Source organism: Panicum virgatum, chromosome 4N (genome assembly GCF_016808335.1).
Source record: "Panicum virgatum strain AP13 chromosome 4N, P.virgatum_v5, whole genome shotgun sequence".
NCBI lineage: Eukaryota > Viridiplantae > Streptophyta > Magnoliopsida > Poales > Poaceae > Panicum > Panicum virgatum.
The window spans coordinates 12,431,312-12,441,236 of record NC_053148.1 but is presented as its reverse complement, the minus strand read 5'-3'; the positions used below and the strand labels follow the sequence as shown (position 1 = coordinate 12,441,236).

Below are 9,925 nucleotides of genomic sequence, written 5' to 3'. Positions count from 1 at the left end.
CATTTCGCTGATGTGAACGTGTCTTCTGAAAACGCTACCGCCCACGCAATGAGGGATAAAATTCTAGCTGTGTGATGTGTTGAAGTACCCACCACGCATGCATGGCAGTTGGTTAATGCTGCTTTTGCTCCAAAGATCTGGTCATATCAAAGCTTTGATCCAAAGCTGCACTAAAAGAGAACCAAGAACTATCACTTCATCATCACCATTCGCATGATGGCACAATGCTTAACTGAGTCAGAATAATAGTTTTTGGGAGATGGGACCACGGCAGCAAAGTGAGAAAGTCACAGTTGATGTGTTGATCGAGCAGGGGATGCCTATAGTTGCAAAGCATATTATCCAATGGAATCGGTGAGACGGATTATAGTGTACTCCATGTGCGCTGCTCTGATATAGACAAACTTTTGGCATCTCAATAACCTGTCTCCCGAGGTTCAACACAACCTGAAAAAAAATCTGCACATGCTTTCTGCCCAAACTCCCATCATAATTCAGGCTTAAGCATCCTATAGACAGAAATGTAAGTACTCATTGACTAGCTAGAGCTCCGTCAAGAACATTTGAGTGTATATGTGTGTTGTACAGGGTGGTAAGGGATCATGGCTCTAGTGCTCTCTTCACAATCCAACTTTTTTTAGATAATGGAAACAAGTTCATTCCTCTACAAAGTGGACACAGCCAAAAAATTTTACAAAAACATAGCCGTCCATTGGCTAACTGGGGGAATGAACAAAGAGAAAATGATCTAAACCAATCCTGAGGTTATGCTTCCACTCGTGATTGGCTAACTCTAAGGCGACAGTCTCCAATGCAAGACTCGCCCTTCGGAACGGCACCTTTATCGTATCTTTATACTGCAGTTGCGCCCATAAGCGCAACCAGTAGGTCCCCTGAAAATATCTTACATAAATGATGAATACTTGGTTTTGTTAAAGATACGATAAGATCCTTATAGAGCTTGTCCCTTAGATTATCTAGGCTAAAATTGAAGACCCTTTACCACCCCTTGTACTTCTACCTGAAGAAACAAGCATGTACACAAGGAGTTGTGCTTCTCAGGGGAACGCCTTTTCTGTTTTGCTGTGTGCATAAGTGGCGTGATTTCATATAATTCAAGTTTTGAGTTGTAAAAGACATACTTGAACCAGGATGGAAGTTTAAACTAGTCAATCAGATTGTTTTTTTAGTGGTGCGCCTTATATGTAAGGCCTATCCCATATAAGTTTTCTCAGTCCCCCCACCCCCAAACACACACACCCCAAAAAAAAAGTCAAACAAGTTATTTCATTATATTCATCCATTATTATTCAAACACACTTATGAGTTTTCAATTTAGCACCGTAGCCGCGTGCCTTATTTTTCTCTGAATAAATATACAAGGGCGCGCTTCAATCAACAAGTCAAGCATCTCATACAAGAATAATACATATTTTTTAGCCTTGAAGCACCATTAAATTATGCCTCTAGAGGTACTGAAATTCTTTCTTCGGAGGCACATACTAAAACCCCTTGTGTTCATCCAAGAAATACTAACCTTGTCACCAAGGCCTACTAATGAGTATGTATTATTGCCGGGTGAGAATGTGGCAAGTCCTTGTTCCAGATACACTTTGCTAGCCTCTTATGCCATATTGAGCAGGCATATGTGCATAAAAAAAAGGCGTACCTAGTGCCGTAGGCTTTCCGCACTGTGCGGGGTCTGGGGAAAAGTTGTTTTTAAGCCCCAAGCCTTACCCACATATGAGTTCATGTGCATAAATTGGACAATAAACAAAGCCATCGATCAGGAATTCAACTCAGCACATGCAATGAGTTCAGTCTTCAGCAAAGGAAGTAAGTACATTACATAGCTTCCAATAGAAAAAAATTCTTATATATATTACATTTTACAGGAGGGTAGTGCAGGCTAGAGTCATAGCTAGTAGTCATCACAATTCATAGAGGGGGTGAACCTTCCTGCTGGGTTAAGCTAAGGGCGGCAGGCAGGGCACATGACTGCCTGCCTCCCAAAACCCATGCGGCTAAAACAATCAGGGTTGCATGACGCCGGTTCACATCTGGGCCCGGGGGTTGACAGTGCATGTATCTGGGGGAGGGTTATTAGTGCACAATTAACAATTAACTAACTACTAGTTAAACATGCGGAGATCGATCGACTTCTTGGCGAGGCTAGCATCACGCAGCGATCGACGGTGAGGGGCGTGTGCTCCGCCACCGTGCGTTCTACTTCTGCGGCTGCACTGCCCTTGGGCGTGCCGCTGGTGACGGCGATCGCAGCCGCTTCCACTCGACCAGACGGACCAAGAACTCCATGACCTGGAAAACCAAGGATTTGGGGCTATCAACCGATCGACAACTTGCTTAGAGAGTGATGGAATGAGTAGTTTACACTGACTGCGTCAGGTTGTAATTTACCTCGGTGGGGTCCTGGAGAGAGTATGAGGCGTCTGTCTCCTTGGGGCACTTGGAGACGAGGATCCCTAGACCTTGACCTCTCTTCTTCAACACCTAATAAATCAATCATCAGCGAAGGTTAAAAGATTGATGATTGGGAATTTATTTATTTTTTTACCATGGTTGGAACAAACGGGACAGTTGAAACTAAATCAGCAGTGTCGTAACATGTAAAGCGACAGCACGACGTGTAGGGAATGGAAAACTTGTACTAAACTTTGTCCGTGTGCTCCATGTAACTAACTGATCGCTGTTGTAAAGAAAAAATACCCACCTTGAAAGCATCCTCGTCGGTCCGGTCGTCCCCGATGTACACCGGTAGGACGTCGCTCCGGTCGTCGAATCCTACGAGGAGGGGAGAACACAGCCAGCGGACAAAGCCGTCAGCGACCAGAAAGATTTTTACCCCTCGCCGCGGTGACGAGATCGACGACGGCGACGGCGACGGCGACGGCGACAGGGAGGACGACAAGCGATGGCACGTACGCCGCCATGCGTGCGGCACTTACCGAGCGACTTGAGCAAGAACTCGACGGCCCTGCCCTTGTCCCACATGATGGCCGGCCGGATCTCCAGGACCTTCCTGCCCTCGGTGAGCTTCAGCTTGGGGAAGTCCCGGAGCACGGCCTTGACCTGCTCCGCCAATGGGCTCCAGCTCTGCAGCCAGCAAGGCCTAGCGGTTAGTTTGTTGAAGACGACGACCGATGCAAGCTAGCATCAAGCCCAAGGCACGTGCGCTGCACGACGATTGTTCATCGCCCGTTTGAATAAGCTGCGTGGCGTTCTAACCTTGCTGCATCGTTTGACTCGCGCCTAAACTAGAAGACGGGTCGGCATCCAAGGCCTCGAGATATTGTAAGACTACAGCTGCAAGGACGGCATCGGCGAGCGAGGGGTACGGTGTGCCGCCGGCCGGCGACGGCGAGACCCGACGGCGGCGGACTCACCTTTTCGGCGACGCATCTGAAGTGCACGGACAGGCAGAACTTGTTGTGCTCCACCCTGGCCCCCGGCGTGGCCCTGGTCCTCTCCTCCAGTGCCCTGAAAGCCTGCCCATGCGTCGCGTGAGACGGTGAGTTCCTCATGGATCAACTAATTATTACTAGAGGAGGAGAAACTTTTTACACGGCTAAGCATTGTCGACGGTGTGGTTGTAATTGATTGGTGATAGCAACAAGAGGGGTGAACTAGAGACACACACACCTTGTCGATCACCGGCAGGAACTCGCGAGCTGGTTGCAGCAGGACCATCTGGTCATCCTGGAAATCCATCAGAAGTAGCAATGGAGTGAGGCGAATTGAAGAAAGATGCTACGGCTGCATGGGCTATGGCTAGTTGGGTGCGTGGCGATGGAGAGAAAGAGATAAAAAGATAGGGAGATGAGATGGCCGGCTACTACCTTGGAGCTTGGGCCTTTGATGTCCACGCCGTGGCTGCCGGCGTAGTAGAGCTCGGAGAGGCCAACAAAGCTGCAGACCTGCACGGCAAAGAAAGAACAAGGAAACTTGGTCAGCTCAGAGCGTGTGTGTTGCCGGACGATGCGAGTGCAATGAGGTTCTGCTGAGACGCTGGAATGTGCGCTACCTTCTCGACGCACCGGCCGGTCACGATCGCCGTGGGGAAGTGCTTGGCGACGCCGCGCACGGCCTCCCTCATCTGCGCGCGCGCGCCGGCGGCGACAAGACGTTGTCAGCACGAGAGGATCGGGTGGATGAGCGCCACTGACGCCTAGCCGATGACTCGGTGTCGATGTCACTCACCTCGGCGGTCATGAACGCCATGTCGGGGTCGGTGACGATCGGGGACAGCGTGCCGTCGTAGTCCATGAACATGACGATCCTCTTCCCCGTCGCCGCCGCCGCGACCTCGTCGAAGCTCCCCAGCGCCGACGGGTGCTTCCTCTGCACGCGCAAGATCAATCAAACCCGGGCCACTCACGAGTCACGACACCACTGGAACGCAACTCACCGTCCACGCGTCGCACTCGTCGACGGCGGGGCAGCGGGTCGGGGACGACGCGCGGATGTTCTCGACGACCCGGCTGGTGCAGGTCCGGCCCGGCACCGGCGCGGGGGCGGGGGCAGCTCGGGCGCCGAGCAACGGCTCGCCGCCGGCGCCGCCGTCGGCCGCGCCGGGGAGGCCGAGGCCGCCGTACGCGCCCCGGCGCAGCGACGAGACGGCGCCCGCGGCGCCGCGGCACGCGAAGAGGGCGCGCACGGGGCCCGGCAAGGCCGCCGCCGCCGCCGCAATGCCCATGTCCGGGAGCACCACGTCCTGGTTCGACATGGCCGCCGCCGCCGCTGCTGACGCGCCCGGCCGCTCGCGGACACGCGCCGCACCAGGGCTTGCGCGAGGTGCCAACGATTGACAACCACTACTACTAGTGGGCGGGTTGTTTCGCAGGGGGGCAGGCGATTTTATTGGGTGCGATGCGAGCCAAGGGAGCCGCGACGTGTCGGTACTTATAGAGCGACCGCCATCCCGGCGGCGGTTGCTGTAGGGGCGCTGCGGCTGAGGTGGCACGCTTCGCAGCCGTCCGATCGTGCCATGGCATCAATAATGCACGCTCACTGGCCTCGGCACGAAGAGCAAAAAGTCCTTGGTACTTCAAGGGGAAAAAAAGGCACTCATGGACTTAGAAATAAAAGAAGCCATTTTATAATAAATTTGTACCCAAAATTGATCATTGTCTTCTACTCCGTCTCAAATTATTAGTCATTTCAACTTATTTAAATATATAGATTTTGCTATACAATTCGATATTGTTCACTCGGTGTTATAACTTCTAACTACATCTCTGAGACTCAATCTGACTAAATTGTTAGTTGGACCCTGTGATTTGGACCGTTCGTTGTCTGATCATACGGGTGGGGCCATCTTGCTTGCATACGTTGCTGATGTGGCACAGGTAGGACCAATGCTAGCTATTTTAAGTTTTTTCCCCCAATTGTGCCCGGTCGGTCGGCCCAGCATGCATGGGCTCGTCCGTCCGGAGTATAGTTTGGCTCGGGCATTGGGAGCTTATTATTAGCTAGCTGTCGAGTTGTTACTTGGCTTTGTTTCTGGGAAAGGAAACAGAAATTTCCCGGCTTCATCGTCGTTGGTTGCTGCTGACGCCGGCGAGACGGCGACATGTCGCCCCGGCCGGCCGGAGGAGCCAGCTCACCGTAGCACGTTAGCCGCCGCCGATCGACGATGCTGCAACGGCCAGCCAGCTAGCTAGCTCCGACGAGTACGTGGTCGGTCGGTACGTGTGCACACCGTGCTACCGGAGAGCTCGAGGGCTCATCAGGTGACGTGTCAATGCACTTTGCAGTTTGGTGTGATTCGTGTGGTGGCGACGGCGAGCAGCTACACGTCTGACGATCTAGAGGGCTCCATCGGTCGGTCGGACGGTGCGTCATGTTTTGGCAGTGCTTGCGCCGTGTGGCTAGCTCTGATTGGAGTACATCTCATTACTCTGAAACATAGAAATGAGGACTTTGTTTTAACTGTCATCAACAAAAACGGCTACTGGAAATGAGGGTTGTTTGTTCGTGTGCACTTTGCTATCTGACTTTCCTATATGCAAGTCAAGTGTAGTTTAATTCATAATGGCATGTCAAACCCTCTAATTCATCTATCGATGAGTCGAGCGGTTAATATATAAATTTATTGACAAAGCATCATTATGCAGGCGGAGCCTTTACTGGTTGAGATTAATTTCACTATATAAGGAGGTAATGTTAAACATCCTTAACATTAGACTAATTAACGAATAAATTCCAAAAGCATAATCTAAAAATTTGAACGATATATTCGAAATTTTCAATGCCGTTTTGTCTCGTAAGGATACTGTTTTGATTGTTTAGTTTCTTTTCCTAAAACAAAAATACTAATAAAAACCTAATATATATATATAACTTTTTTCCCACTAATTGTCGTCAGCAATACCTTGGTTCAAACGACACTTTCAAATTAGGAACGTGGTTTGAAGCATAAATGCATTTCGATTTTGATATAGGATAAATGTTGTTCAACTATGATAGAAACAGTTTGTAGTGCCGGTCAGAATGTGTGTCTAAGAGCGCGCGGTTTCACATAATCTCGTCGGTAGAAATGATCCACTTTCAGCACCGGTTCTTCAACTTATCATGCATCCCCGAAAGTCGTTTCTAGCAGTGTCACAACTCAGATAAAAATTTCAACTTTTACTTTGGTGTGTTGAAATGTGTGGATAAAATCATGTACAGATAAATTAGTTGCATATATAACATATTACATATTGGAAGAACATGATTTCCCTTTTAGTAGGATATATTTTGGTTTGCACATTTTGGATGCGTGTAGGAGATGATACGCAATGCACCAATCTTCCATACTCCACACAACGCAACGAAAGACGATGAAACCTACGCACCAAAATAAACTTGCATCTAGATGCGTTCAACTTGTTCGTTTTGTAATTAAACGCCTGACGCCCTGTCCCTTAACTTATGTACACATTCCAATATTCCATACAACGATCCGACAGCAAAGCTTCACATGCATCATGCACGCCCCGCAGAATTCTAAAGCAAGGTGGTCACATTATCAATGAAAGAGTGATCAAACAAGGGTCCCCACTGAACTAAGGAGCAATTTAGTCACCTGAGCTCTCCCATCCTAGGATGTTTTTTCTTTTGAGGCAATCCTAGGATGTTTTGTTGGTGAGTAATTAGCCCCTTGCTTTTGTCTACCCAGTTCGTTCTTTAGCAACTGTGCATATAAAATCACCCAATCATCGATCTGTTTGTACCAAAACAGGGGCAGCCCCGAAACATGCGACTGATCTTGTAAAACCGGGTTCCGTCCATCTTCTCAAAAAGATGCTTGTTCAATTCTCTAATAATTAAGTACGAGTACATGCATCCCCAACAATGCACAAGTTGATATCATCACTTTATCTGGTGAAATTCCTTAAATGGATGGGAGAAACTGTCCAAAAATGTCGATAAGAAAGAGCAAGACATCCGAGCGTTTCTAAAGGGTTTAACGTTACACACACAAGATGGAGCTTGGATTGTCCCTGTACTTTCTTTTTTTTAAAAAAATGATGACATGATGTGTTGATATGTCACACAAAAATGAAAAATAGGCCCCTTGGATTCTCCGAGGATGTCGGTAGGCTTTAAGTTGGGGATCGGAGGAGCTTACTCGGAAATCACTTCATAATCAAGAAATAGCTTTGATTTATGAGAAATATTACAATGATTGAAAAAAATAGAAACCGTCCATTAATATATACGCTTCATTTTTTTTGTTTGAAGTAACACATCAGTATATATATGCTTTGGGTATGATATGATGACCAAAGACCATGGGATACCGCCTAGTTCTGAGACCATAGCCAGGTTATTTGAGACACCGTTTCTTTTTCTTTCTTTTTTTTGAACTCACCGTTTCTTTTTATCTGGTAACCACTGGACGCATGCTGACAATGCATATACCATTCTCAGTACCTCATGTTGGGCCTGTACTGCTGTAGTACATCCTTATTTCGTGCTGCAAATTTGCTTGATTGGAGAATCTCTGCCTGCAGGGAGCAGAGACAACTGCACCCCTGCACCAGCACTCGTGACTCCGGGACAAAACAAGTACAGATGCTGTAGTATATTCCGTTTTCCTTTCGGGGTAGTGCTGATGGAATTGAAAATGGAAGCACAGGTATCGAGCGTGCAGTATGATAAGCATTTCCTCCGAAGTTTCATTGTTTCAATTAGTAATTAACTTCAAACGGAAAGAATAAGATGGTATGTTTGCACTGGCCAGTTTGATCAAACAACATCTCATCATCAGCTTGCATTGGTGGTGCTAGTTACTAAAGACTTCACAATCAGGCCAGGCCGCTTGAGAAAATAATGCAGAACGAAGTAGCTGTATTGTGTGAATATACGTAAATATCGCCATGTGCAAAGTAGTTATTTGCACTGAAATGGCTTTGAGGTTAATTAGTACCATAATAATGTAATGATTGTGAGAAATTAACTCTACTAGTACCAATCGCATAGTCGATTTGATTTTATAGTCGTATAGTATAGAGAATGCCCATACTACTAGAAAGCAAAAATTTTGTAAGATTGCAGTACCATCACAAAAATGATCCATGGTGGTCAACCACCACGCTTTAGCCCTCACGAATCAAACGTCGCTAAAATTGAGTTTTGTTGATGAGGTAATAATGAGGTAAACCGTCACGTAACTTTTTCGTGGCAGTCGGCTACCTCCACGAAAATAGAGCGTCTCAGGTTATCCAAATTCAATTCGTGGCGGCTAAACTTCACGAAAACGGATAGGAACGGGTGGGAAAATCCTTCAACCGTTTTCGTTTCCGTTTTCGTATTTTATTTTGGGAAACGAGAGCAGGAGCGAAAACGGAATATACCAGTTACAGAAACGAGCGGAAACAAGAAAATTTACCGGAAGACATTATTATTTAATCTCCATTCACCTTATATGAATATAACACTACACACTCATTTATGTAAACTATTTTAATTTTTCAAAAAATATGATTAAGACTTCATGTTTTCTATGTGTTAAACGTGAAGTGCACCGATTGATGTTGTGCAACAAGAGAGGATTTATGGTGTGCCTGATAAATCTTTTCCTGATTTTATAAATACAGGATTAATGCGGGATCATCCCGGTTAAAAATGGAATCCCGCAAATACGGGCGGGATACACCCATTTCTGCTTCCCGTCCCATTTCTGTATTTGTCCGTGAATACGGAACCAGACGGAAAAAAATTATAGAAACACGAGCGGAACAGGATTTTGTCCATCCGTTTTCATTCTTACTGTGCCCTGCGTCGGACGGCTCGGCCAATGATGAAGGGGGGTGTTGGTTTCGGGGAGAACTAAATTAGCAAGTCATATAAAAGGAATCTTATTATTTATAAATATTAAATAAAATCTAATTGCAACATTAATTGATGAATTTCTAAGCTACTTCACGAGACGAATCTAACGAGGATGATTAATCCTTGATTAATTAGCAGATATTTACTGTAGCATTATTATAGCAAAATAAAAATTAATTAGGCTCATTAGAAGAGGACAAGAGGTATTCTGGCGACTCCATGCTGGTGAGTACTCTTTCTTCTGCTCCCTTCCTCCACGTCAGAAGAGAGCTGAGTCAGCTAGCTACGGTCGTCCGTTGTTGGAGCTGCTCATCAGGGCTATCGAAGGCCATGTGCGAGGTGGGCGACCGCACAGGGCCTCCAGAATTGGAGGGCTCCCAAATTGTTCTGTCAAGGTCCATAGCATATGGTAGTTTAGAGCAGCGACGGTCCATATCCGCTGGGACTAGAGGGAAATGAAGCAGCAGTGGCCCATTGCCGATTCCTTCCACACGAAGACACCGTCGCCGTCGCCAATGAAATCGTTCAACCGATTGAAAGTGAATATTGACACCGTAACTGCATCGTTCGTCGCTCGACAGCCGAC

General features: G+C 47.1%; 1 protein-coding gene across 1 annotated transcript; it reads right to left on the bottom strand.

The window, feature by feature from the left end:
* Positions 1-1,840: 1,840 nt before the first annotated feature.
* Positions 1,841-4,853, bottom strand: LOC120670190 (probable trehalose-phosphate phosphatase 8). The gene is made up of 10 exons (XM_039950253.1): positions 4,427-4,853; positions 4,219-4,359; positions 4,043-4,114; positions 3,858-3,935; positions 3,661-3,717; positions 3,405-3,506; positions 2,967-3,114; positions 2,732-2,802; positions 2,419-2,511; positions 1,841-2,319 (listed from the first exon to the last, which is right to left on the bottom strand). The coding sequence occupies exons 1-10, from the start codon at positions 4,742-4,744 to the stop codon at positions 2,227-2,229; spliced, it is 1,173 nt and encodes a 390-aa protein (XP_039806187.1). The 5' UTR covers positions 4,745-4,853; the 3' UTR covers positions 1,841-2,226.
* Positions 4,854-9,925: the final 5,072 nt, after the last annotated feature.

What these genes read in the sequence shown, in the direction of transcription:
- LOC120670190 (XM_039950253.1), bottom strand. Translation starts at nt 4,744, where the DNA reads ATGTCGAACCAGGACGTGGTGCTCCCGGACATGGGCATTGCGGCGGCG. An exon ending in TCCTGCCGGTGATCGACAAG is followed by an intron (nt 3,507 to 3,660) that starts GTGTGTGTGTCT and finishes ACGCATGGGCAG; the next exon opens with GCTTTCAGGGCACTGGAGGA. An exon ending in TCAGATGCGTCGCCGAAAAG is followed by an intron (nt 3,115 to 3,404) that starts GTGAGTCCGCCG and finishes TGCTGGCTGCAG; the next exon opens with AGCTGGAGCCCATTGGCGGA.